The 26569-nt window shown below is 39.3% G+C and overlaps 1 protein-coding gene across 2 annotated transcripts in view; it reads left to right on the plus strand.

Annotated features, from left to right (window-relative positions):
* The first annotated feature begins 2844 nt into the window (after nt 1-2844).
* ZC2HC1A (zinc finger C2HC-type containing 1A) overlaps nt 2845-26569 on the plus strand; it is a 32214-nt gene continuing 8489 nt past the window's right edge. For both annotated transcript variants that reach the window (XM_088527226.1, XM_088527227.1), the window contains exons 1-7: nt 2845-2899; nt 15274-15347; nt 16039-16155; nt 16373-16505; nt 19743-19891; nt 20923-21025; nt 21944-22052. In XM_088527226.1, coding sequence (XP_088383352.1) covers nt 2884-2899; nt 15274-15347; nt 16039-16155; nt 16373-16505; nt 19743-19891; nt 20923-21025; nt 21944-22052 — 701 coding nt within the window. In that variant the 5' untranslated portion in view covers nt 2845-2883. The remainder of the gene's footprint in view (nt 2900-15273; nt 15348-16038; nt 16156-16372; nt 16506-19742; nt 19892-20922; nt 21026-21943; nt 22053-26569) is intronic.

Here is a 26569-nt window from a genome sequence, read left to right on the forward strand (position 1 = left end):
AAAAGGCTCTCTTGTAGTAATTCCGTGGATGAATTTTTAGTAGGAGATTAATCTTTCTTGTCTGTAGTCCTCAATTAGTGTTAATTGTAAGAAAAATCTTATTATGAATATTTAAATTGTAATGTCCCCCTGCGCCAGCATATCTAAATTCCCAGAAACTTGCTTTATTGCAAATGTATTAATTAAAATGCCACATTGGGAAATCCTTCCTTATCCAATGCTCATTATTAGCATAAAAGATAGCGAACAGGTTTTGATTTTTATAAAGATTTTAGTCATTGTGACAAGGATTCAAATGGTGAAGTATATTGCTTGAAATGTGAGAGAAATTCTAATCATTTTTACAGGACTTACTCCTGTTATGACCCATATGCCACAATGAAGGATTTGGTCAGCTTTACAAAGATCTAAGACCAATGTATGGTCAAACACTGTATTCCAGGGGTTACACATTTTAAAGTGACAAATGATTTTGAGAGCTTCAGTTTGAGAGTTTTCCTTATTGAGATAAAAGTAGGCTGTATTTATTCCACAGTTCATACTGGCCAGTCTGAACTTTTTATTAGCCCATTTCCTTTAGCCCTGCTTTCCTGAGGCGACTGTAGGCTGTATGAATTAGTCTAAGGGCTGAACCCCTGCTTTCATTGCACATTATTAAATATTTCCTGTAATCAGTGCTTTCATATGATCCAAATTCAGGTATCTCTACCACAAGAGGAGCTGGATCTATACCAAGTAGTGCTTGCACAGATCAGTTGACTAGAGTTCCTTGTGTCCCAATTCCTGCAGGACAGAGCAATAAAAGCTACTTCCCAGCATTAAGAATCTTTGAAGCTATACTGTCCATTTCTGTAGTTGCATAAGGAATGTTCATACATCCAGCCACTAAAGCCTGGAAAACCTCTACCTTTGCAGAAGAATGGCCACTTGTCCATTATTTTTGTGAGCTAAATCTTAATTCTTTCACTTATCAGCTAAAAATTGGATGGCTAAGTCAAATCAATGACATCTTTGCTGAGCAATGTGTCTGTTTCCGGTACGTGATTCAGTCTGAAGAAATCCAGAATAGGATTCAACTAATCTAATGAAGGTGTCTACTTGTTAGTTGCCAACATCTGAGCAAGTCTCTTGACACTAACACTCACTTTGTCATTAGTGGAAAATTAGTTAATAAGTTAGGCAGAGCTTAAAGTGTGATTCAGCTCATCCTGAAACAGGTGTTACATTTGATCAGATGAATTGTGCCCTGAATTTTATGGACTGGATTAACTACAGAGACAGGTCTCTATTGCCTATAACTATAATAGGGAGCCCAGATTGCTGGCTTAGCACCAGCTTGTAGACACCAAAAGATGGGTGAGCTGGTTTTATCTCCTGCTGTACTGCTTAAAGAAAAATAACCAAAAATTTCAAAGAATGACCAAGCAAACTGTTAGAGAATTGCTTGAGAAAGGGGAAATTAGAAAAAAACTAGGGCCTAACAGAAGCTATGTCATTACAGAGGCTTGCTTTGGGTAAAAGACAGTTATCACTTCCAGGATGGTTGGTATGTATGGAATTTACTTCTCCACGATTCCCTTGGCAACACAATCTGCCCTCCTAGCCCATACTAACAAGAGTAAATGAAGATTGGAGCAGAATGGAGAATGAGTGGACCCCATCAAACCGCAACACAAACCAAACAAGATGATCCTCTAATAGTGTTCAAATCCTTCACTAAACTGAAATAAAAATTACAGAGAGCGTGTCTCCTGAAACACAAAATTACCCTAGGCCTCTGTTTGTGCATTTGCAATCCAAGTCAGGCAGTATATTGCAAGGAAGTGAACTGCTGAGATGCTGCCCTAGTGGGTAGGTAAGCAGCAAAAGCTTGCAAGATGTGGGTTCATTTAAGTTTCAGGACAAAGACTTACGGGATAATGTGCAAGAATTGGGACTCTGAAACATGGTAGCAAATTAGTTCCTTCTGGCATTGCCTGTAATTGTATAGGCAGAAGCTTTATAGATCAAAGGCTGATTTGACATGCATTTTTACAATGGTTCAAAAAGTCTAGAAAAATTGTGACTAGACTTATTCAGTATGTTCAAGCCTATAGCTTCAGAGGATGATTTTAATCATATATGATGATTATAATACATTAGCATGGCTTAAATGCTGTTTGTTGGGCATCTGTGCTCTATGATCTATTTATCCAGTGCTAGGGGAATTCTGAAGAAAATAGATAAAATGATCATAATCTCACAATGAATTTGGGTTTTATGTATTTGCTTCGTTTCGAGTTACCTTTTCCTGGATGCACTGTGATTGTGATAGTAACTGTGACTCTATGGACATGTCTCACCCATTTTTTCTAGAATAAGCAGAGAAATGATTTGGATTTGCTATAAAGATACTAACAATTTCTTTAAGATTTATTGTAGCTTATACAGAAGAATTTCTGTAGTTGCATATGGCAGTTTGTAACAGGCAAGACAAAGGCTCTCAAAGCTCAATACAGGCAGGTATTTTCTTGTCCAATCCAGGCGATGCCCCTACTGCAGCGCTATAATCCCCACGTATAGACCGCAGCATATGCAAGAAGGTACGAGAACACCGGCCGAGGGTGCCTTGGCCTTCTCGGCCCCTTATTTTCAGCCTGGAGCCCCCTCAAACGCACCCTGCAGCAGGGGCGGACACGCGGCCCCGGCCCCGCCGCCTCGCGGCCTCCCCCTCGCCCCGCAGCGCCCGCGCCGCGCGCGCGGGGGAACGGGGCGGGGCGGGGCGGGGCGCGCCTCGGGGGCGGGGCTCCCGCACGGCCGCAGCCAATGGGAGCGGCGGATGTTAGCGGGCCGGGCGGTGGCGGCGTTGCCACAGCAGCGGCGGGGCCGGGCGGCGGCCGCGCCATGGAGGGGCTGGAAGGTGAGAAGTGGTGGTTGGTCCCGGTCCTTCCCCTCTCCTTCCCCTCTCCTTGTTCCCTTCCCCTCCCCGCCTTGCCGGGGGGGCCGCGTCGGGGCGTGCTGCGGGGAGGCGGCGGCCGGTGCGGGAATGGGACATGGCGCCCCACCGCAGCTCCCCCCGCTGTCCACCTCGTCTCGCTACCCGCCCGGGAGGCCGCGTCGGGCCCGGCCCAATCTGACCCGATCAGGCGGCGCTTTGTCTCCGGGCCCGGTCGCGACCGGCTCTGCCCCGTGCCCTTTGGTGCGGCCGAGGGCCGGAGCCGGGGTCCCTGGCACAGATGCTATTCCAGGCAGCCGAAGGCTGTGCGTGTATCTACTTGTAGGGGTTTTTGCAACTTCATCCTGTGCCAGTTGGAATAAGGGGGTTTCACCCAGGTAGCTCTCAGGGCATAGATACAGATTTGGGTGAAGTTGTTGGCTGCCTGAACTTCCTAGCAGGCCTGTCATTCCCATTTCTTAGCAGTATTCATAAAGCAGTGTTGTTGCAAGCAAGGTCCTTTAGCAGTATTGCTAAGAAATGATATAAACCTGTTCTGCATAGTGGGCATGGAGTCTTGTATGTTCTGCTCCTGTGTGTAATGGAGCCCTTAAACAGAAGTGGGAGGTAACTAGGCTTTGTTCTTTATCCCTTCTAGCACAGCCTTAGGGAGCAGAACTAATTCTCAGTGAATACCTGTGTTTTATCTTTAATAGATTTTTATAATCTCTTTTTATGATGCTGCTTCTGCATCAAGACTGTGTTTGCACAGTCATGGTAATGGTAATTATGGAGATTGTGATTTGGTGTTAGAAATGCCCAAGAGCTTCTCTCTTATTTGATTTACTTAAGCTGTTACTGAATGATAATGGCTTCAAAATGTGAAAGATCACATGCTGTGGTTTATCGAATAATGATTTTGGCACTCGGGCTGCCGTGGCAGTGCTGTGACAGTCCGAAGGCGAAAACCTCCCTCTAGTCTGGAGTCAACTTTGTGGCCAGCTGCAGCTGGGCCGCGCTTTGCCTGCAGTTCATCTGTCAGTTGATTTGACTGCAAGCTAATGTAGTGGGGCTGCCTGTGCCAGCTCTGACCTCCCAGCTCTAGTATCCTCTTAACAGAGGGTGAGCAGATCTGCCCGCTGCAGCAGAATCCTGAAAAAATGTTGTTTTTGCAGTAGATTCTGCTGTGCAAGTTTTCTGAAGATGCTTTGTGTTTTGTTTGTATCTCAGTAGCTGCTGGAAGGGGAAGCTACTAAATCATAGAGTCAAATCTCATGTTTACTCGATGAGCTTTTTTTTTTTTTTTAAAGTACTTTCAAAAGGTAGAGTACACCAAAACATTTTTTGTTTTCTATGACAAGAGATTTTTCTTTTTAAACGCTAGAGATTATTTTAAGAATAGCACAGATAATAAGCCGTTTTCAAAAACTTTGTATATCCTTTCCTTTGGGAAGTCCTTTATTCCACTTTGGTGTCCTGCATTTCTGAGTGTTAAAATGCTGAAGAACATGTCACTTTTGTGCCTTTTTTTTTTCTAAACTTCAAACAAATTGCCATCATACAATGAGAATGGGTTGTTTGTTTCAAAATATTATGTGCCAGTGTTGCTTAACCTACTGCATATAAAGTAAGCAAGGCTTTTATTTATAGCTTTTGAGTTTAAGCTGTTTCTTTTGTTGTGCATTGGATTAGGTTCAGACAAGATGTGCCTGGAAAGGTGAACCCAGAAGGGGAAATAGAAGGGCAAAAGCAACGATAATAATTTGTTTCATTCAGTATCATACTTTTTTCCAGTCACTGCTATGCTGGCAACTCAGAAGAATGTTGCTGTTGCCATTTTTAATTAAATTTTGAACTAGAATCATCGCATTCAACCTAAAACATAGACTGCTTTGGAAATGTGGCTCCGTGTACTCCTACCCTCCTCCCTCTTGAATTAGCTCTTAGCAAAATCAATTCCCAGAGCTGATCTATACAGCTAGTCCTGGCAGAAGAGTGTGTAGGGCTGTGGTTGGGGTGGAGACTTTGCGTTTTGGCAGCAGCGTGCTGGGGGATGTGGGGCTGTGGAAAGGCCCCTCAGGCTCTGGACCCCTGGGCTGGACTTTAGAGATGGTGCTTCACTCCTCTGCAGCTCAGCATCATGGGTGCAAGATCTGTTTTATTCCTGTTTACACTGTCTACTGTGATATATATATGTATATATATGCATCTTGGATGGCTTGTGGCATTAGTGACATTTGAGAATAGTATTTTTGTGTTGTAATGGTCTCTCTCACTATGTGCAAGCTGAAAGTGCCAGCAAAATGGCAAAGTAGGTTTTTCTGTTGCTTTTAAATTCACTTATGGCTTTTATTTTTTCCCCTGAAGTCTGTTGCTTCCTTGTATTAGTATATCAGTATTGCTGTCTTGATACTGAAAGGCAAATGTAGAACTCTTTATTTTGTAAAATAAATTGTGTATTCATGTTATTACAAGTGACGTATGCTTTAAAAGTTAAATTTGAAATCAACTTCTGTTACTCAGCAACCTACAGAGTGTTTGATTCTTTTTCAGTTTTCACTTAATCTGTTAGTGAAAATATTTGCAATGAAAGCCTGCTTGTCTTCTTAAATGAGCTTTTGACTTTAAATGTGCTGATATTCAAGGTGAGTTTAAAACCTTTTCCTGAATGTTCCATCATGTCCAGAATCTCTGGACCATTTTTGGTGGGTTGTCACATGCTTGTCACTTCCACTGCTGGATGACAAGAAAAGAAGCTGTCACCCTGGTGTGCTGGTCACAGCTTTGCTCGAAGGAGATGGAGGAAGGCATCCAAGCACTGAATTCCTGACTTAATTTAAGCCACGGCAGTCCAATAGTGGTCTGTGATCAGCTTGTCTCCAGTGTGTTGCTTTTTATGGGACGATGCCTGGCAGCAGCTGTCTGAGCTGAGCAAATGCCTCTTCCCACATTTGACCCCAGCCCATCCCAGAGGCCAGCTCTTCTATTGATTCCAGAGGAAAGCAGAGAGTGACAGCTGCCTCACTGGGTGAAAAATGCAGCCAGCTAGGGCAGGCTGCTGCTGAGACGCGATAGGTGCTGCCTGCTCAGGAAAAAGCCTGCAGCAGTCCCAGACCCAGAGCTTTCTCCCGAACTCGCCAAGCAGGGACTCGCTCCTGTGACTAAGCACCCAGGCGCTGAGCAGTCTCCGTGTGCCCTTGAGGGCTCCTGCGACTAAGACGCACTGCAGAGCGGGTTCTCCCTAAGGAGACCAGCGCTGTAAGACGGTTTGTGCCTGGACTTTCTGCTGATCCTGAATATGCTGGAGACGCACTGCTCCCTGTCCAGAAGGTGCAAGCTTCCTAGTTTGGGATTTGACATTTACATTTCACATGGGTGACTGGTGGAAGCAAACACACGTACTTGCTTTGCACAGAGTGAGCCATTGCATATTCCCTCTCTTACTCTCCCTCTCTGTCTCTTTTTAATAGTGTGGGAAACTATTTCTAATTTCAAAACAAACAAATGATATGAATATAAGCCTTCTATTTTCTTCTGGTGTTCGTCTTTGTTTTTGCCTCACTGGATGTGTGCAGCAGCTCCCTACTTTGGCAGCCATTTTCTTAAGCTCCATTTAAGAGAGGCCCCAGCCCTTTATAACATTTCAGCTTTTTTTAATCTAATCCATCCACCAGCAGGAAGGATTAACTTTACAGTACGGCTTTTAAATCAACAAGTTGGCACTGATTAAAAATAGAAATGTAAAGCTAATATTTATGGGTTTTTGTTTTTCTTTGTTCTAAGAGCTGGTAGGTCTTTAGAAGAGTGAGAAATTCAGTCTTTTCATCAAGGTTTTTTTTTTTTTACTAGGTATCCTTGCAGCTTTAAGTAGTCGAAGTTTTACATCTTAATACCTGGATTAATGAGCAGTGTTTTTTTTTTTTTTTTTTTTTTTTTTTTTTTTCCCCAATGCATTTATTTTTATTTAGGGTTAAGTTTGTTGTTTTGGTGAGGACATTTACTCAAGGGAAAAATATCCAAACAGAGTCCAGGCTGATATGTCAGGGGATGTTTCAGAATATATTTCACTCTTAAAAGAAAGAGAGTAATGTACATAGACAGGAATTTTGATGTTTCAAGATATTGCTTCTTCAGCATCTTAAAACTGATTGATTCTATCCCTTCTGTACTTTTTTTGTAGAGTTCTTTCAGCTCCTTTAGATTAAACTGCAGGAACTTGATCAACCTAGTCACTGAATTTTATTTGACAAATTGGATAAAGTGAAAAGAAGAATGAGTTACCTGCCCACTGTATGATGTGGTGGTTATCAAAAGCTGTTGTGGCATTTCAGTAAAATCTGCTTCAAGAGTCATGTCCAACACTTTTTACTTTATTGTTAGGCTGGCAAATTTCTGATAAGCAGGCAGACCTAGCTCTATTCAATTACATTTGAAGAAGAGAGTTTCAATCCAAGGATTACTTTTGGGATCACCAGTGCAAAGCTGTCTAGGTACTAGACTAAGGTAAAAATCTGGTCTTGACTGCCTACTTACAGTCATCTTGTAGCCTAATACTGGGAAATACCGTAGCTTCTGATGGAAAAAATAGAGTTCTGTAACTGCATTGGGTTTTGCAGATCGCATCCTTTCTGCAGGCTGTTGGCCTTAAAACTCACTAATAGAAGCCTTAATAGCATATCTGAGAGTCAAATGGATCAGATGATGCTTAGCTTGTGTTCAGCTCTGTTTCATTTCCTTCTGCATAACGGGAAGCCGTTGCGCTCTGTCAGGGAAATCATCATAACTAGTTGCATCAGCGACGTGCCTGTGTGCCAGCGCACGCAGAGCAAATAGGATGCGGACAGGTATTGGGCTGTGATTTCACTGAAATAACAAAGTTCAGCCTGGGCTGGGTGAGGAGCCTGCTGAGGGCTTATGGATCAGGATCAGCAGGCTGACCAGCGTGAGTGGGTGAGGCCACCTCATCTTCTGGCAACTGGAAAAAGCTTCATAATCAGAGGCCCTGGGCCTCAAGCACACTTAGAGCTGCTAGAAGGGTGATGTAATGGGCACAAGTGATCTAGGAGGTGTCTGGAGTACATTTAGTACAAATCCTCAGCAGAAATGTTGGAGGACCTAAGAAGAGAGGACCTGTGCTGGACCTTATACTTGCAACCAAGGAAGGACTGACTGGTCAGGGTTGTGAAGGTTGTGGAGGGCAGATGGAGTTCAGGATCCTGAGAGGAGGGAGCAAGGCAAATAGCTGGATCACAGCTCCAGGTTTAGGAAGAGTGGACTTCTGTCTCTTCAGGGATCTGCTGGAAGACTCCTGAGAGATTTGTTCCTGGCAATTCAGTTAATTGATGGTTTATTTATTTAATTTGTTTGTATGTGTGTTCATAGGTAGATTTTAATATAAGTTATGCTTCAGGCAGGCTGCTATGGACTGTTATGCTATGGACTGTTATGCTATGGACAGACTGGACAACTGAACAGAGAGAAACCTCATGAAGTTCAACAAGGGGAAGTGGAAGGTCCTGCACCTGGGGAGGAATCACCCCATGCATCAGTACAGGCTGGGGACTGGCCTTCTGGAAAGGAACTCTGCAGAGAGACCTGGGCATCATGGTTGACAAGTTGACCACAAGGCAGCAGTGTGCCCTCATGGCCTAGAAGGCCAATGGGATCCTTGAGTTCATTAAGAAGAGCGTCTCCAGCAGGTCGAGGGAGGTGATTCTGCCCCTCTACTCAGCCCTGGTGAGGCCGCATCTGGAGTATTGTGTCCAGTTCTGGGTTCCACAGTACAAGAGCGTTGTGGAGCTGCTGGAGAGAGTCCAGCGCAGGGCTACAGGGATGATCAGGGGCCTGGAACACCTGCCCTTTGAGGAGAGGCTGAAAGAGCTGGGCCTGTTCAGCCTGAACAGAGAAGTCTGAGAGGGGACCTGATCAGTGTCTATAAATACCTTAAGGAAGGGAGAGAGGAGGATAGAGCTGGCTTCTTTTCAGTGGTGGCCAAGAGGAAATGGCCACAAACGGAAGCACCAAAAGTTCCACAGGAAGCTTAAGGAAAAAATTCTTGAGAGTGAGGGTGACAGAGCACTGGAGCAGGTTGCTAAGAGAGGTTGTGGAATCTCGTTCTCTAGGGATCTTCAAAACCCACTTGGATGCAATTCTCTGCCACATGCTCTAGGTGACCCTGCATGAGCAGGTGGGTTGGGCTAGATGATCTCTAAAGGTCCCTTCCAAGCTTGATGATTCTATGGTATGAGAAAGAGAAATTAAAGTTGAAGAAAAGAGGAATACACGATGTTGCAAATGATTCATGTGCTGTGGGTACCGTCATTCTTAACTAAGTGCAGTTCATTTCTTGGACACAAAAAATTTTTCACAGGTTCCTCTTCCATGTTGTCCCTTTTTAACTGCTGAGGCTTTCTTTTGATATTTTATTTTCAAGAAAATAATACAGAACTCAAGTTCATCAGACTTACAGTCAAAACTGCAATAGTAAGTTTGACAAATACATTACACTTGCGCTGTCAGCCTGAAGAGTCGATATGAAAACACACAGAGCTTCTGTGAAAGTCTTGCTTAAGCATTTCACCTTGAAGGAACTGAAGATATGCTCCTTTTTGTTATCTTTTGGAAGCAGAGTTGACAGAATTAGACTGCATTGTCAGTACTAGAGTAGAACAGAATTCCTATATCCTCTGAAAGAGACTAGGAAAGATTGCTTTGGTGAGATAAAACATGCAATTTTCAAACAGACTTTAAGCAAAATATTGATAGCATTTTCTGTTCTTAGTACAATACATTTGTCTGCCTTTCATTTGTATTTCAATATTTGCGGTAGCAAAATAATGACAAGTCACAAACTAGCAACCCTTTTTTTTTTTTTCCTGTCATCATGGCTATCTTTTTTTCTCCTCTTAAATAAAATAGTGAAAGTAATTATGAAAATATAATGCTCTTTAAAATTGGGGTAGTAAGCCTTTCAAATAAGTGTTGTCATCAGTCTTTTCACTGGTGAGTGCTGTTAGTGTTGGTGTTGGACAATGTTGGACAATGACAGTTCCCAAGAGACTGTGATGTGGTGGCTTGATAGTATAGGTTCTAGGTGAGGAGTATAAGGACTGAAATGTTTTTTCGTAAGTGAAGCATGTGAAACTCTTATTAAGTGAAAAATCATTTGCTTTTGTTGGAGATGGGAGAGGAATTATACCAAAAAGCAATAGCTAGAAATTCACGGTAGAATGGTCTGGCAAATACCTTCCAGCTAATACTTCATTATTTTGGATATGTGTGTATGTATAGAATTTACTTATATATTCATATTCATTCTAACAGTTGTAGATTACTATCTGATTTCAAATAAGTAATTTTAAAAGCTGGAAGTCCCACCAAAGTGTTTCTCTAAGCTTGAATGCGTTAAAGCTTAATGATTCTGATTATTCCAGTAGTCTGGCCAAAGTCATTTAGTAGTGTCATTGCTGCTGATTAAATAAAAGGTTTTGAAGGACTGTCAAACAAATATCACAATATGCCAAACTTCTCTAACTAGGATTTAAAACTGCTTTTATCTTTGATGTTCTGTGTTTCTTTGGAGCAGGCTATCTTTATATGTAGGTTTAGATGAATGCTGGAGGGAAAACCCTCCAAAACAGAAGACTAACACAGTTTGAATTAATAGCAGTTTGGGAATACTGCTCTTCCTGCTTCTGGATGTGTAGACTATTTGCTCAACTGCTTAATTTGCAGAACTAGCAGCATGCCTGTGGCTCTGTCATATCGAACATCAATGTGTTGATGGGCCTGCATATTGTGTCAGGAAAGACAAATCTGAGGATTGACAACTTGCACTTTTCACTGTGAGTTATTGGTCTATTTGAATGTGAGGGGAAGAACCCTACTAGCTATTTAACTCTCAAAGGAGTCTAAAAGCACCTAAAATGTGATTTTTACATCTCTCAGATGTAGCAGGTGTATGTATATGCGAGACTGTGCACAGACTTTCAGTCTGTACAGCTATGCTATCAGACATTACCCTCTAACTTTACATCCAACTTTAAGAAAGGAAAGTATGGATAACTGGTACGTGACCACATGCAAAAAGAATGTATGCAGTAACTTAGGCACATGCAGGTAGAAAATAAAACATTGGATGATTTGTATGCTGAAAGTAGCTGGAGGTGACAGGGGCGGACTAGAAAAACAAGCGATAAAAGTCTGTTGCCATTCGTACTTGAGAATAGACTCATCTTCCCTAGACTGGAAATTTTACTAGCAGCAGGAAAGCAATTGAATTATTTAATTTGGACAACCAGCATCTTACCAGGTTGAACTGGGTTTGTTTTTTGCCTGAGGTGAGGTGTGAGCCAGACAATAGGAGAAAAGGGTGTAGAACTGCTGCGTGCCACAGGTAGGGCATCACTTCAGCTGAAATACTTGTACTGCTTTGTGTGTTCACCTAGCCAATTTGAACAGATTGTTCTGCTTTTCTCTCAAAGTGTATTTAGATTAGATAACAGTACTTATGTTGTCTTCTAAGATAACTAAATTCATTCATGTTTCATATAGCCGTGTAAGCTGCCTATGAACAGTGATGTCAAAGATGGTGAAAAAAGAAGTGTAGCTTCTGAATCTTGAGCTTTCTGTGATTGCATAACCAAGCTAGCTTCAATTCTCTTTAACCCTAATAAAAATGCAGAGATTGCACTAAGTTTAGGCACCAATTTGTGCCAGGTTCTACTATCAAGTTTACTTGCCAGGCAAATCTTTCCTTCTGTTTTTGTAATTCCACCTTCCTTGTTTTTTATTCCCCTTCCTCTTCCAGCCCAATAAAAGCTATTCCTCATTTTCCTATTGTATTTTTTCATTCCATACACAATTTAAATTTAAATCTTTTCCCCTTCTTATTCTCTTGCATTGCTTTTGGGTTTTTTTTGTGTTCCCCTCTCTTGCCCCCTGCCAAAATCAACCTTACTTGACGTGAAGGTAAATAAGGCCATGGTGGGGTATCTCTTATTGCACTCATGGATGTTTTACCCGTCTGATGTAGAAAGTAGCAGTGCTAGGAGAGTTCTGCAATTTATAGCATGACCTGGCTGCCGAAGTCCTAGTTAATCTGCAGAGTTGTTCTGTGCGCTGTGGTTAACACAGAGGAATTAGCACTAGAGCAGTTGGGCAGCACACTTTAAGACATTCTGGTGGCTCTAGTGGATTATTATTATTTTAAGGCACTGTCCACATTGTCTGCTAAATTTAGAGTTGCTGCTCTAGGGAAAACCTTGCTGAAGTTGTTATATCAATGCAGCGTATTTCTGTGACTTTTGGTCAGGGGGAAAAATGTCAGTGGGTAGTTCTTAGTAAGAAATCCTTTCTTTTCCAACTGTAAGATCTTTTATTTCCTTCTCTTTACCTTTATCGGGCTAAGATCTCTTGGAATAAGATTTTTCCATCTAGATTGCTTTTTTTCTAGTATTTTTATAGAAAGCTATGCCAAACTATGTCAAAAATGATTCAGTCATTTCTAAAAGAAAAAAAGATCATAAAAAAAAGCCTTTCCGCATTACTACTAAAAATGTGGGGAAAGTGTTTTGCCCTATATAATTTGTGTCACTGAATATTTATCTAGCTTTTGCTTAACAGGTGTGCTGACAGGCTGTGCTACTAGAAAAGACATTTGTTTCTTATTCCCTTTCCACTCTCTCCGGTGTTTAGGTGTGTTTTTATGTTTTCTTTTTTTTTATTAGCAGATTTCATTTTGATATTACCAACTCTTCTCTAGGAAAGACTGTCAGGCTCTTCTCAGGGAAGAAAAAATTCACAGAAGAATAACTTACGAAACTGAAGGGACTAGTGTGCAGATCTAAAGGACTACAGATTTCAGGGTTTTGAAATGTAACTCTAATTTTTGAAATAACTATTTTTGTTTTTTGAATTGAAGATTTGTGTTTGGGGTAGGAAGTGTTGGCAGTAGATGTAGCCCTTGGCAAATGTGATTACTGAGTGCCTGCCAGCAACCGAGGAGGGGTAGGAATGCTGGAAGGAAACCCAGCTGTAGCTGCAGCGAGTGCTAATTGATGTTCATTATACATTGGTATGTCATATGTAAATACTCCTAGATCCCTTGAGCATCTGTCAAATATACTACTATTTTTTTTTTCTTTTTGTAAGTTTAAGCACCAATTTAAGCTCAATAAATAAAATATGGTGGGAAAAAAAGCTATTCTTCAATTACTAACCTGTATATCAGAAAGAGTTATGACATTAAGGATTTCAGTGAGAATATTATACTCTGATTTTTGAAGATCGCTAATTATAATTTATTTCAGCTAACTTCCTAGAAAAGAGGGAAAAAGAGACACAAACAATCTTATTTCCCAGAAGTACTACTCGCTGGCAGTTTCTGGAAAACTGAATTGTGCGAGATAGTATGCTAAATTAAAACTGAACTCTTTAGTAATGAAGCAAAAAGTAGATCTGTGCATCTTGTGTGCTTTTGAGTGGGAGAATGGAGAAAAGCCCTTACAAGGCTTAGCCGCTTGTCTTGTGGAAAGTGGTGAGGGTAGGTTCCAGCCATCTAAAATGTATTATACTGGGCTGTCATTACTAGTGAATAAAGTTATACTTCGGCTTGAGAATTAAAGGAAGAAGCTTATGTGTGTGTGTGTGTTTTTTTTTTTTTTCCAGAAATGGTTGGTTAAAGTAGAAATTGAAAAATTACTATTAATAATACAAAATAAGTTTTGCTCTCTTAAGCTTTGGTATAAACACAACTCTCTTTTTCCTTCTGTTTTTGCATCTGGATTATGCACAATGTTTTCTCTTGCCTCTTTTTTCCTTTTATATGCGTGTGAGCATACATTTAAATTTCAAATAAAGAAGCTTAGTTATGACTTAAATGTTATAACTCAAGATTATTGTCAGTGCAGTTCTGTTATGCTGTGATAAGAATGTATTTCTGTCTATGTGAAAAAGGAATATAAACTAATGAGAAAATATTTGAAAAAGCTACTTCTTAAAAAGTGCAGAATGTTTTTTGTGTGACTTACAATTCTCAAAATGGATTGTGCCCAATAGTGTGTTGGTAATTATTATAAATATTTACATGCTGCTGATACAGTTCATTTAAATAATTGAAAAAGGTAGAAATTAATAGTTTTGTGTATTTGTGCTAGAAAGCTTACCCTAGCATTTAACTCGGTGTTGGGAAAGAGCATATGCAGCTGGAGCCATGACTGCCTGAATCTACATTCGTTTGCCTTGAAACACTTCATTAAATGTACCATGTTCTTTAGGACTGGTCCTGCCATTAATGGACAAGTATTTATGTTTAGGTCAAAAGATTGCTTTCTCCTGAGAGTGTAAACTGATAAATCTTTTTGTAGAACTCTACTGTGTTCCTGGATACTTTAATTTCAGTCTCTAGTGTGCCAAAATATGTGTTAAGACAATTATTTCGAATCAACCTTATACAGGGGGAGCTGCAAGTCTGCAAATGGCAGATTGTGGGTTTTTTGTTTGTTTGTTTTTTAGATTTTTGTTTGTTTTAGATTTTTTCTCTCTACTCAAACTTACTGACTGTTAACTTGGATGTGCAACCATATAAAAATATTCCTGTAGCTCTAATACAGTAATAAATACAATAGGTGCCTGTTATTGTGAAACCTTGTGTAGGTTTTGATCTATGCCTCGAGTCCATTGCATAATGCAAATTCTATGAATATACTTTGTTTGTGTAGACTTAGATGCATTGATTTGTTAGGCTCTTTACCTAGTTTTATGGATCAGTTGTTTGAAGGGGTATACTGTTATGTTGTATTTATGGTTACCAGTGCCTGAATAGCAACAGGAGAGATGTTCGTGTGTATTGTCAGTACTAGGCTGTATAAAATAGTTTTTTTAAAAAAATCAAGGTTTTGTTTTTGCTAAGCTGAGCTATTCCAGTTTCTCTTAAGTGATGGGATATGACTGTTATGTTTGACTTTAATGGGGGATTCCCTTCCGGAGACCTTGATATCCAAGAAGCCTGATTATTTGGGATGTGTTTGTGCTGTCAGTGGGATTTTAAAATGAATCTGTCACTTGCACACTGGCAAGCAGACATTGACTTTCAGATGCAGAGTTTTGTGTTGTAAATAATCAGAATTTGTGCTGACCTGTCAGTGGGTCTGACTGTTTTCCAGAAATATATTAGAATTGGTTTCGCTCTCTGATTTGCTAGTCTCTTTAAAGTTCAAAGAGGATCCTTATAGTTTATTAACAGCTGTCACCAGAAAAGTGTATTGCTGAGGATATGAGGTCAACAATCTAAGAAAACTTTTCTTTTTTTTCACAGCTATAAACAAATTTGCTTATGAAAGTATGCTTTTTTTTTAAAGGTGAAGTTACAGTGCAAACTGGAGATCTGTTGCCGTGTAGGATCTGTGGGAGGACTTTCTTTCCAGCAGCACTGGTGAGTGGTATGAAAACTTCATATCTATTGACCACTAGATTTTTTGTATGTGGACGTTAAGCAATTGTCAGTGTAGCTGAATAAAATGGACCTAGATACCTTTTTTTTTTTTTTTTTTGCTCAACAGTTGTTTTACTACTTTAAAAGAGGTTCTAAACTATGTGGTGGATTTTGTGCTGTTTTGTTTTGTCTTTTTTTTTTTTTTTCTCCTCCCAACACCACGTCTTCTTTTTGAGCACAGAATCACACTTTGCCTCTGAAATTGTAAGCCGTAACATCATGTAGTCCCTTCTGGTAAGCATTTTGTTAGCTGTCTTTGAAAAGACCTGTTCTGGCTTCGCAGAAATTGATCTGGTTCTAAAAATTAAAGTTCCTGAAATTCATATTCATGTCATTGTTCAGTGCAAAATCTGTCTGCTGTGGTCAGATTTGTATTTGCAGGGAATAAATATATGTTCCTTCTTTTTTATCTTGGCTTTCAAGTCTTTGTGACCATGTATGTGTTTATAAATTCCTGTAGTTCTCCTCAAAGGATAAGAGTTGATGTAAGTACTTGAGTGAAAGCATTCCTTCTTTGTTTATCAGGAGTTGGACCTCACTTGCTGATTGGCATTTCTAGAATGGGGAAATAGCATGTTAACAACTTGCGTTCAAAACTAAATTCTCTGTTCTTTATTTCTTCTGTTTATAGAAAAAACATGGACCCATTTGCCAAAAAACTTCTGCCAAGAAAAGGAAGACATTTGATTCCAGCCGTCAGAGAGCGGAAGGAACTGACATTCCCACAGTAAAACCTCTTAAGCCACGGGTAGGTTATAATTTAGTTGGAGTATATATACTCTGGACATTTTAGGGAGAATATTAGTTACAAAAAGGTTTAATTACGGTAAGATTTGGTTTTGTTCATAGTCTGTATCTTGTTCATATCGTATTTTAGAAGAAGGCATATTATTTACTGCAAAGTAAGAGCTCCAAACATACAAAACTCTTTTTTTGTTGTTTTTTTTTTGTTTTTCTCTTCTTAGCCAGAGCCCCCCAAAAAACCATCCAATTGGAGACGAAAGCATGAAGAATTTATAGCAGCTATACGAGCAGCCAAAGGGCTTAATCTTAAAGATGGAAAGCTTCCTCCACCACCTCCACCCTCGTATGATCCTGGTATGTAAAACAGTTAAGTTCTTTAGAGGTCTCTGTAATGCAAACAAGTTGTAAACATTTGAATTGAAAAGGAATTTGTTGAAATACACTGTTCACAAGTCCTTAAGGACTGCTGTCTGGTTATCCCTGTGCAGGTTCTGATTTGTGTCTGCTCTGACTGACTAACATTCTGTTTAGTTTTCAATGCCCATGACTTTGTTTTTAATACATCAAAATACAGTTGTGAATGTTTCAGCTTGCTACCTTACTATAATCTGTAGGCCAGATAAATTGTTTCAACACCTTCTCTGCAACTGTGGGTCTGCTCAGAAAAATCAGACTGTCTTTTGAAGTGGCTGCCAGTTTGAGGCAGCCATTATATTGCAGGGATGGACATGTTGACAGTGTTCTTCAAATTGCAGTCCTTTCCGTATCTTTCTGGATTCATGTTTTGTACCATGCATGCACTATATGCAGTTAAGTGCTCCAGTGTACATGTGGCCCTTCCTCACGTGGTGGGGATACTTGTGTTTGGAGTATGTGAGTGACCTGGTATTTATTTTAACAAGGGAATGATAGTCCTTGGATGCCTTTCTAATGGAGGTTGAGTAAAGCATTGAAACAAGTCTTATGTGATTGAGGAGAGAAGGAAATAAGCTTTTCAGTGATCTTCTGTGATATGATGTTGGCTTAGAGAACATATTTCCTCTTGTCATAAGAGTTAAATGATTTGCTAAGCTCAGTGGTTATGCTAAGAAGGATTTTGAACTTTACATGTGTTTTACATTCTCCCTGTCTGTTGTTAAGTAAAGATGCAAGTGCTCCCTACCTTGCTTCTCTGCAGGAAACATGTTAGTCTTGGTAGCAGGATTGCAATTGTTCATTGCTATTATGAAGACTCTTACTGTGTATTCAGCTCACAATGCTGTATGCCTTTTAAAATGAAACAAATTCAATAGCTAATATTATGTATAAGAACTAAATGGCCTAATCTTTTATGTGTATAGGTTTATGTAAACTGTCTAATTACAGGATTAATTTTAGGATACTATCAATAAACCAGTAGTATAGTTTCTGGTTTACAAGCAAAGGTGCCTATGCCTAAATCTACCTTGCAAAATCTAAGTGGTGTTTCTTTAGCTGTAGTCTGCAAGAGACTGCAATGAGTTTGAAGGAAAGAAAGCCAATAACTGCTGTATTCAGCCTACTTGGAAGAGGATACGAGGTAAAGGGAAGAGAAGGGTGTTGCCCGTCTATTTTTCTGTCTTGTTACTTTTGCAGTCTGACTCTTACTGTGTTGTTCCCTGGGTTCATCCTGCTGCAGCAAGGGAAGACTTGAGTAAGACTTAGGGAATGGGACTAGGAGTGAGGAGGAGGTGCAATAACTTATCAATAACATCCCTCTCTTCAAGCCGGTTAGAAGAAAAGAAATAAATACAGCTGGGGTAGTTACAATTTCTACTTTTCCACTTGTACATATAAAAGAAAGGGATAGTTACAGTGGATACCAAGGAGTACATGCATCCTCTCTCCTGCTCAGCTCTCTTTGACAAGCCTACTTCTAGCTAGCTGCTCTTTCTTTCTTTTAACATTTAAAAAATTAATTCAAAAGCTATGTATAAATATCCTCTATATGTAACTTCTTGCTTTGAGTTTACAAATATGCATTTTGGTGGTGTTTGAAGCTGTGGAGAATAGTCTGATGATGTTGAGAAGGATTTTAAGTCACATATATTTGCATCAAGCTTGTCTGTGCATGCTGCTGGTTCACTTGGTTAGCTTGTGTTGTTACATTAGATCCTAGCAAGTCTGCTGGACAATACGAACAGTATTTACAGGTAACTAGGTGACTGATGCTGAATATTTTACCAAGGGATAAAGATATCATATCTGATACTTAAAGAAATACTAGTGTATGTATCTTTTATAATCTGATCCATTTACTTTAGTGGTCTTTTGAAGTCTGTGGAAACTGAACTGTGCCCTAGTTGAGGAAATGGCCTTTCTTGGATATAGCTTCCATCCTCGCTCAATTCATGCGTTTTAGCTCCCATCATCCTTTTTTCCGTTGTATATGGCCTGTCTTGGGACATAAGCTGGTTTTACTATGGAGAAATTACATTTCTCAGAAGCTCCTGTCCTTTAGGATCTATATTCTGACAGTATTGGAGCCAATGTAAAAAATAATTCATTGTTATTGTCAGCTGAGATGTCCATGCTGTCACTTTTGTGAAGGATTCTTGTGTTCTTCCCATGTCCTCTGTCCCTATTGCTTGTGTCATTAATTGGCTTGGAAATGATTAAATTACTTGTATAACAAATTGTTTATTTTAAACTATAATTGCTTAAACTAAATGTGCTGCTAGAGTACTAGTATGTAATCCCAATCTTCTTTTAGACCGTGTAAACATATATATATATATATGTATATAGGCATTAAAATAGCTATAAACTTAAAGACAGTGTCTTTCATTTGTCTTCTTTTTGTTAAATATGGCTAAGAACATACTAATTTTATCACTCTGCCAGCATACATCTCTTCTGAATTTGATGTTTATATGGTTTTGAAAACTAATCTAAGGAATCAAAAATCTATATCTAGACATTAGAACATCTCTCTGAAACTGTAGCCCAACACTGTTATCTTTTCAAGAGCAGTATGTTTTAAGGGAGTATATTTACAGTAAAAAGATTGGAGGCCTCTAGTATCATCTTTTTATTTTTTTATTTTAATAGTAAAAGCATTTCCTACAAGTAGGACTGCTTGCAATGTGATTCATCATGAAATAATATGGCTACAGTGTATCCTGTTTTGCATCTCTGCACATCTCCTGATTTGGTCTGAGTTTCCCCTAATTTGAGCTTTTCTTTCCGATTTTATGTATTTGTTTTTTAGATTATAGTGATAGTCACTCAAAGCGGGTATTCTCAGTTCTTTCAAAATTGTCAGAGCAAAATTAATGTGTATTTTGTTATTTCAGTGGGAAAGATTTTAATGCACTTTCATATCTTGAAGGAACTGAACTGCATTTGCCATTTTTATTTAGCCCCTTCTCTTTCACACCTCCTGCCAGCTGAGCTCCTTGCCAAGGTGATCTAACTTTTGGCTGCTTTCCCTGCTGAGTAGCATCTCTCCAGCTGCTTTCGATATCAGTTAGGATATCTCTGAACCTCAGAGATATTTGTTCTTACTCAGCAAACTAGATTTTTTTTTTGATGTTGCTCTCCTAATTTCTAATGTTGGGCTTTGTTTTTAAGATTACATTCAGTGTCCATATTGCCAGAGGAGATTTAATGAAAATGCAGCTGAAAGACACATCAATTTCTGTAAGGAACAAGCAGCGCGCATTACTAATAAGGGGAAAATGGCTGCTGATACGAAAGGGAAGCTTCCTACTCGAACACAGGTGAAATACAGTACTTTTCTTGTCTTGTAACTCATATTTGTAAAATTAAGCTTATTAAATATTTTGACTTGTCCTTAAGTGGAATTAAATAATAATATTACCAAATAGTTACAATAGACTGAAGTTCTTAAGCATGTAAAAAGTTTTTGCTTCCCAGTTAGGACTGGGGGGGAGGGCCATACGCCAGATGGCAGTAGCTGCAAAGAAGAAAACATGCTCATAAACTGAGATCTGTGAAAATGACAGAAAAGGGTAGTGTAGCAGCAGGAAGTGAGATGGAGTGTGTGTAAAACAAATTGAATTTCTATTCACGCCTTCAGAATCTATTTCAAGACTGTTTCTTGAGTGAACAAATAAAGGTATGTGATATATGATCTTTTTGATCTATATGGTGGCCTATATGATAATTGACAGCAAGATTTTAACTAATTAGAGGCTTAATGAGGCTTCAGGTAATAGTTGCAGTAAAGTATGAAAAGTAAATGGTTCAAGTATATGTATATTTGCAGAGAGGACTAGGCAGTGGGGTGGGTTTTCTTGCTCTTTTTTTTTTTTTTTTTTTTTTTTTTTCTTTTGCTTTTTTGAAGCTGGGAGGAATAAAGCAGAACCAAACACATAAGAGTTTCTTGCATTAATCAGTTCTGGGATTGGGCCAGAACTTATGTGCAGAAGTAGAATTTGAAAGAATTAATGGTCTTGTCCTTGAGCGTTCTTTTAAAAAAATAACTGATAGTGAGGTCGTAATGTTAAGCTCAAGAGACACTGAAAACATAGCAGCAGAAAAGTAGAAAATACGCAACAGGATAATTCAACTGAAGAAAAAAAAATCCAACTTTATTTGGTATTTTTCAATTAACCTCTCTTTATATGCATGAGAAAGCAAGGTAGCAGAAATCATTTGTGCAACCCCTGCGTTAACTAGTAACTGATTCCAATCTGTTCTCCCATTCAGTTCTTTAATCAAACATCTATATAGCACCATCGGTAGTTAATGGTAACTGCTTAAATTTCTGGGTTGTATTTTCTTGCAGTATAAACCTGCTGCAGTGAAGAAGATGCCTTCTACAGGATCAGCTCCATCACCATCATCATCACGCTTGCCACAGCCAAGCAGTGCTAGCAAAACTGTTGGAGGTATGAAATGAATATTCTTTCTAAATATTGGAATGCAGACTATATAACAAAGGTAGTATAATGCTAGAAGGATTTAGTCAGTATGAATCACAGGGCAATTTTGTAGAAATAAAAAAAGCTTCTTAAGAGGAGTCTGTTGTTATATGAGTAGATGACTTGTGTCTTCATGATATGCTAATCTATTTTATTGAGTTTTTGTGTAATATGAACAACAATCTGTAATTCTTCTAAGTATGTATGTGATGACCATAGCTTTTATTGGCCCAACTGATATTCTTGCTTGCAAAAAAAAAAAAAAAAAAAAAAAAAAAAAAAAACATTTAAAGCAATACTGGAAGGAATACAGAGTGACCCCTATTCAAAAAGACCCTTAAACATAGGACAAGACTGTCTTGGGTTTTGTATATCAGGCTGAATTAGTTTGACTGTGTGATGGTCTTGTTGTTGTTTTTTTTTTTTTCTCTGAATAGCAACTGCAAAGACCTTTCTGTGAAGTAGTGCATAATTACATCTGATTTTGCTCTGTCACATCAGATTTTTTTTTCTCTTGCTTAATTTTGTAACTAATTTGTGTACAGAATATGATAGTGAACTGGTTAAAAAAAATGTGGAGAGAGAGGGAGGAAAGGAAATGCATATTAAAATTATTCAAACACTGGTCTTGCTCTAAATGCAGATATCAGTAGGATTCTGTACACACATTGGATTTTTTTTAATTAGAATAGATTAGAACACACTGTCACGGTTGCATATTTTCTGTAGATGTTCAGAATTGTAGTTATGTTTTCTTAATATCTTAATGTTTGCTTATATCTTGGCATCTTCTCAAACTATTGTTCCGAATTTTGTAATCATATAATTCCAGTAACCATGTATTGGATTTTCTTATATTTAAATGCTTGCCTTTTAACTTGTAAGGTGTCTCTTCAAGTAAAGCACTATCTTCATCTGGGTCTGGAGGGAGCAAAATTCAAACACTATCACCAGCTCATAAAAACTCGCTGGGAATGGTGAACCCACAGGCAGGGTAAGTCCCCATGTAGTATTGGCACTCATTCCTGCTTTTACTTTTATGTTGTGCTGGTTTTAAAAGAAGTATTTATGGGCTGTTTTGCTTGTGTGATTTTTCTACAAACTTTAAAAGTTCAATCAGGCTTTATTTGTATAAGCAGTGAATGTGGCAAATTTGAGTTTAAAGAACATCACATTAGATAAGAATGCCTTGTGTGTGTGTATTTGTTAAAATGAAAATCCTGCTGCACTATATCTCTGCAACTGCTTTCTTTTTCTTTGTGTAGTCTACTTTCTCACGCTCTTTTGCCCACCACAGCCCCTTGCTGTATAAGAGGCAAATGAAGTATTTGTTTAAGCGAAAAAGCAAAGATGAGCACAAGCTATACAGAAGGCAGTAATGGAAACAAAAGTGGGGAGGGAGGTAAAGTTGTGGTAAAACTGTATACAGAAGTAGATTAAAAATATACAAATACGTAGAACCACATGTGTGTGCATTTATATGTACGTGTGCGTGATTTTGTTAAAAGTGAAGAGACTTTTAAGGGGAAAAAAAGGAGAAAACATTTGGCATCATTTCTTTCTTTAAATCTCATTTTATTTCTCTTGAATGTAAGAGGCCTCTTAATGACTAGAAATGATTATGATAAGATTTTCCTTGTTGGCATAGAAAATCAGATACCTTCTCCTTGCTTCCTGCCCCAGGTTTAAAATATAGAAGATACTGTAATGCAATAGCAAGAAACAGTGGTACGTTACTAGCGTTTGGTCAGGGTGCTGGTATGCTTAAGACCATTGGTGCCTACCACTGCTGAAAAATCGGTATTTTAAAGATGATGATTAAGGAAGGAGTTGAGATGGATACTGTATCCTTCCAGAAGTTTGAAGAACATGTAGAACCACTGAGAGAAAGCGCAGAATATAACAAGAACAGGACTGCAGTTATTGTTGGTGACTGAAGATGACTTCTTCCTGTAAAAATGTGTAGCAGCTTATAAACAGATTTGAAGAAAGCTGTATGAAGCAAAGATAACATTTGCTGAGTTTGTTTATTGCTATTAAATCTTCTTAACTGCACATCAGTATGAATTGTAGCTAGTCACCCTTCCTTCCTAACACCACATATTATGAGGTGCAGTTCTGTCTGTTTTCTTATTGTTCCCAGTTTTGCTAAATCTGTATCTGAATTTGCAAAGTCTGTAGCTTTATATAGTGTGACGAATATGGTTACCTAGGTACAAGTGGCCTTGCAAGGTTCTAGTCCCTAAAAGATCCCCCAAACTCCTCTTCAGTTATCTAGTTCACCCTGATTATGTACTGCTCATCTTACTTTCGAAGGCGAATCATTTGACTTGGGCCTTGATACCTCTGCTTAGTGCCAATTAAGCGAGCGCTTTCTTATTAGCAAACAGCCCATGTACCATAGGATTATAGGATTTCTGGTAAATAAATAGGAGGAAGCAGATGCCAAAACCAACAAAGTGAAAGATGGAAGAGAGCCAAATGGAAGTTGCTAGCTATTGTTACGCATATAACTTTATGTGAGTCAGTAGTGGAGTCTCAACCCTTTATTTCATTTTGAAATGTAGTTTAGTAAAAGGCAAGCTTAAGTGACTTTCTGGTGCTAGGAGTTCCCAACACAGAAAGCCTTCGGGCATGGTAAAGATTAAATAGAAGTTGTATGATCATCAGAACTATGAAAAATTAATGGGAGAATTCCAGAGGTCAGGATGAAAGCCTTTGAATTTGGAAAGGAATGCTAATGTCAGTGTGATATACAAAGAAACAAACTCTACCTGCAAATGGGAAAGAAAAAGACTTTCTATGTTGCCCTGCATGGTGAGGACCCTTGCTTTTCTTTGCCTTGCATCAGACTATTTCTGTTGTGTTCCTGCTGCTTTCATTTTCTGTCTCTTCTCTGCTAAATTGTAAAATCAGGGTCCTAGATCACTACAAAAGGCAAGAGCTCCCAAACTTGGAGGGAATTATGAAGTTGAGGACATATTGGAGATGGTGCAATGTAATCAGAGACAGTATTCCAGAAACAATAAAGCTGATACAAGGTGAAAATAAAGGAAAGGGAAATATCTGTGGCTCAGGAAAATGTTATAAGCTGAACGTGGTCAAAAGGGAAGTATTTTTACCAGAAGCAGGATAGTGCTGAATGGGCCTAGCACTGCTACAGTTGATTGTGAGCATAAGCAGATAAGTGGAAGTATGTGAAAGCTTGATCAGTGCAAGAGGGAGGTGGTGGTACAGTGAAGAAAGAATAGGTGGAAACGCTGGTAGCACAAGAGGGTCAAGGGTAACAAGACTGGGGAAAAGAGATAATCAAATTCAAAACAGTGGAGAGAAGGCAGAAGACAGGTGAGATGCAGAAGGTTGAAATAACACCTACTCATGAGTGGCAAACAAGTCTGTCTGCAAACCACAGTAAAACAGGTCAGCTGAGGTTGTTTAAAGACTCCATTCTGGCTCCAGCAAGGAATCCGAGGTATCTGGAAAAGGCTTTTTCTTACTGATAGGTCTTCTCATCACAGTCTGCATGGGTCTGATAGATATTAGGGCTTTTTTAAGGAAAGGTAACCAGTCACTTTGCTCACTGGACTCATTGCCTTGTGTTCTGTAATCCAGCATGTCCTCTTCTGAATCTTTTACTTCGACATAGTTAAATAATAATAATAATAATAAAAGGCAGTATCTAAAGAGATTGAAGAGAATCTTGCTTAGGTGCTCTCTGCTCGCACATGCTCTAACTGCAAATAGGTGACTTATGGTTAGCACAGTTCTCAAGGCAGTGATCTGTGCAGTGAGGCAGTGGCTGTTGGCTTGCTCACCTTGGATGGAATGTGTTTCCATCTGCAGCACTTTCCTCCAGCTTGAATATTTTGTGTCCTAGTCTTTGCCAAACAGCCCTATGATTTCTTGTTTGTGTTACTAACCAGTCTTCTTCTGAAGGCCATTTACTGTGTTGCTTTCCTAAGTGTTCAGCCTTGCAGTTCTTTGTTTTTCTTTTGGCTGCTTTGCATTCATTCCCGGGTGACGGCGTTCGTTCTGTGTATGCAGTCATTCTGCAGTGGTAACATTGGAGCAAAGAGGTGTCAGGACACTTGCCATAGTGCAAAGTTAAATACCTCAAATTATTCAGGAGTAGCAAGTTTGACCTTAAGCACTTAGTCGCAGTACTGACAGGGAAAAATATTGAGGGTTCTATGAAATTATATCAGGCATTGGGAGATAATTCTCCCAGGCTCCATCTGAGTGAAAAAAGTAAGTAGTTAGTGAACTGATTTACTGAGGGCAGAGCAGTACCTCTTGTTTTGACAGAAGTCTTTCAAATGGAATGTCAAGAGGTGACATGACATTTTTTTGGAAGGGAAGTAGGAGGTGGGGGTAAATATTTGCTACCCTTTCTGCATACTGCTTTTGTCCTAGTTAAATTCCAATTTGGGTGTCAGATTTGCTGTAAGAAATGACCTCCTGCACTGTTCATTCCTTAAGGCAAAGTGTAATTTCATGATTTTATGTATTATTCAAATAGGTAGAATTTACATTTTTGCCTGGATAGTATGATGCCAGGCTTCTGGCACAGAGAGAGTGAGATTTAGTAACTCGCAGAATGATTAAAGTTGGAAGAGGCCTTTGGAGATCTTCCAGTCCAATCCTCCTGCTCCAGCAGGGACACCTAGAGCATGTGGCACAGGGTGGCATCCAGTCAGATTTGGAAGATCTCTGGAGAAGGAGACTCCAAAGGAGCCTCTCCGGGCAGCCTGTTCCAGGGCTCTGTTACCCAATATGTCATTGTAAGAGTGGGAGGAGGGTCATTCTTTCCAGAGAATCATGGCCCCAGTTCTTTGTGGTGTGCATGCTAAGCGGCAAGAAATCCCTTTCATCTCTTCACTGACGTCTCTTCACAGCCAGAAATGATAAAATAGGCAGGAATGCAGTTCTCCTCTTGCTCTTTAGATGGCACTTTCAAACCGCTGCCTGAAGCAAGTGAAAGCGAGTGCTGAGCTCAGATGAAGCTATTGGTGTGTTTATTTTAAAGGTGAAGACTAAAACGTCTTTGAGCAATTGAAGCTCCATAAGGGAAGATTCTGTAACTTGATTTCATATTATGTTTTAATATAATCTGATAATAAAAAAAATGTATTTTATATGAACAGTAACCAAACTGGCTTATTTTGTTGTTAATTTTTATTGCAAGACAGAAGAAACAGTAGAGCAAAAGTACTACTGAGATGACATGCCGCAGTGTCATCCACGTAATCTAGCATTAATGGAACTTATTCTGCACATGCAACTCAGGACCGGTCGGCTGAACCCTGCTCTATGATATTTTTTTCTGCCTGAGTAAAATGAGAACACCTCTGACTATTAATATTACGGGAAGCGCAACATAATGGCATCACTGCTGAGTCCTAGTAAAGCAGGTGGGGATGCAGGGTTAGGCTGTGACTTTCTATGGTAGTCAGTTGATGCTGAGGAACAGAGAAATGGAAAGTAATTCTGCATGGATTGTAGCCAGGCTTG

The sequence above is a fragment of the Tinamus guttatus genome, unplaced genomic scaffold, assembly GCF_059628265.1.
Source record: "Tinamus guttatus ecotype Peru unplaced genomic scaffold, ASM5962826v1 Tinamus_guttatus_pri_ptg000266l, whole genome shotgun sequence".
NCBI classification, from domain to species: domain Eukaryota; kingdom Metazoa; phylum Chordata; class Aves; order Tinamiformes; family Tinamidae; genus Tinamus; species Tinamus guttatus.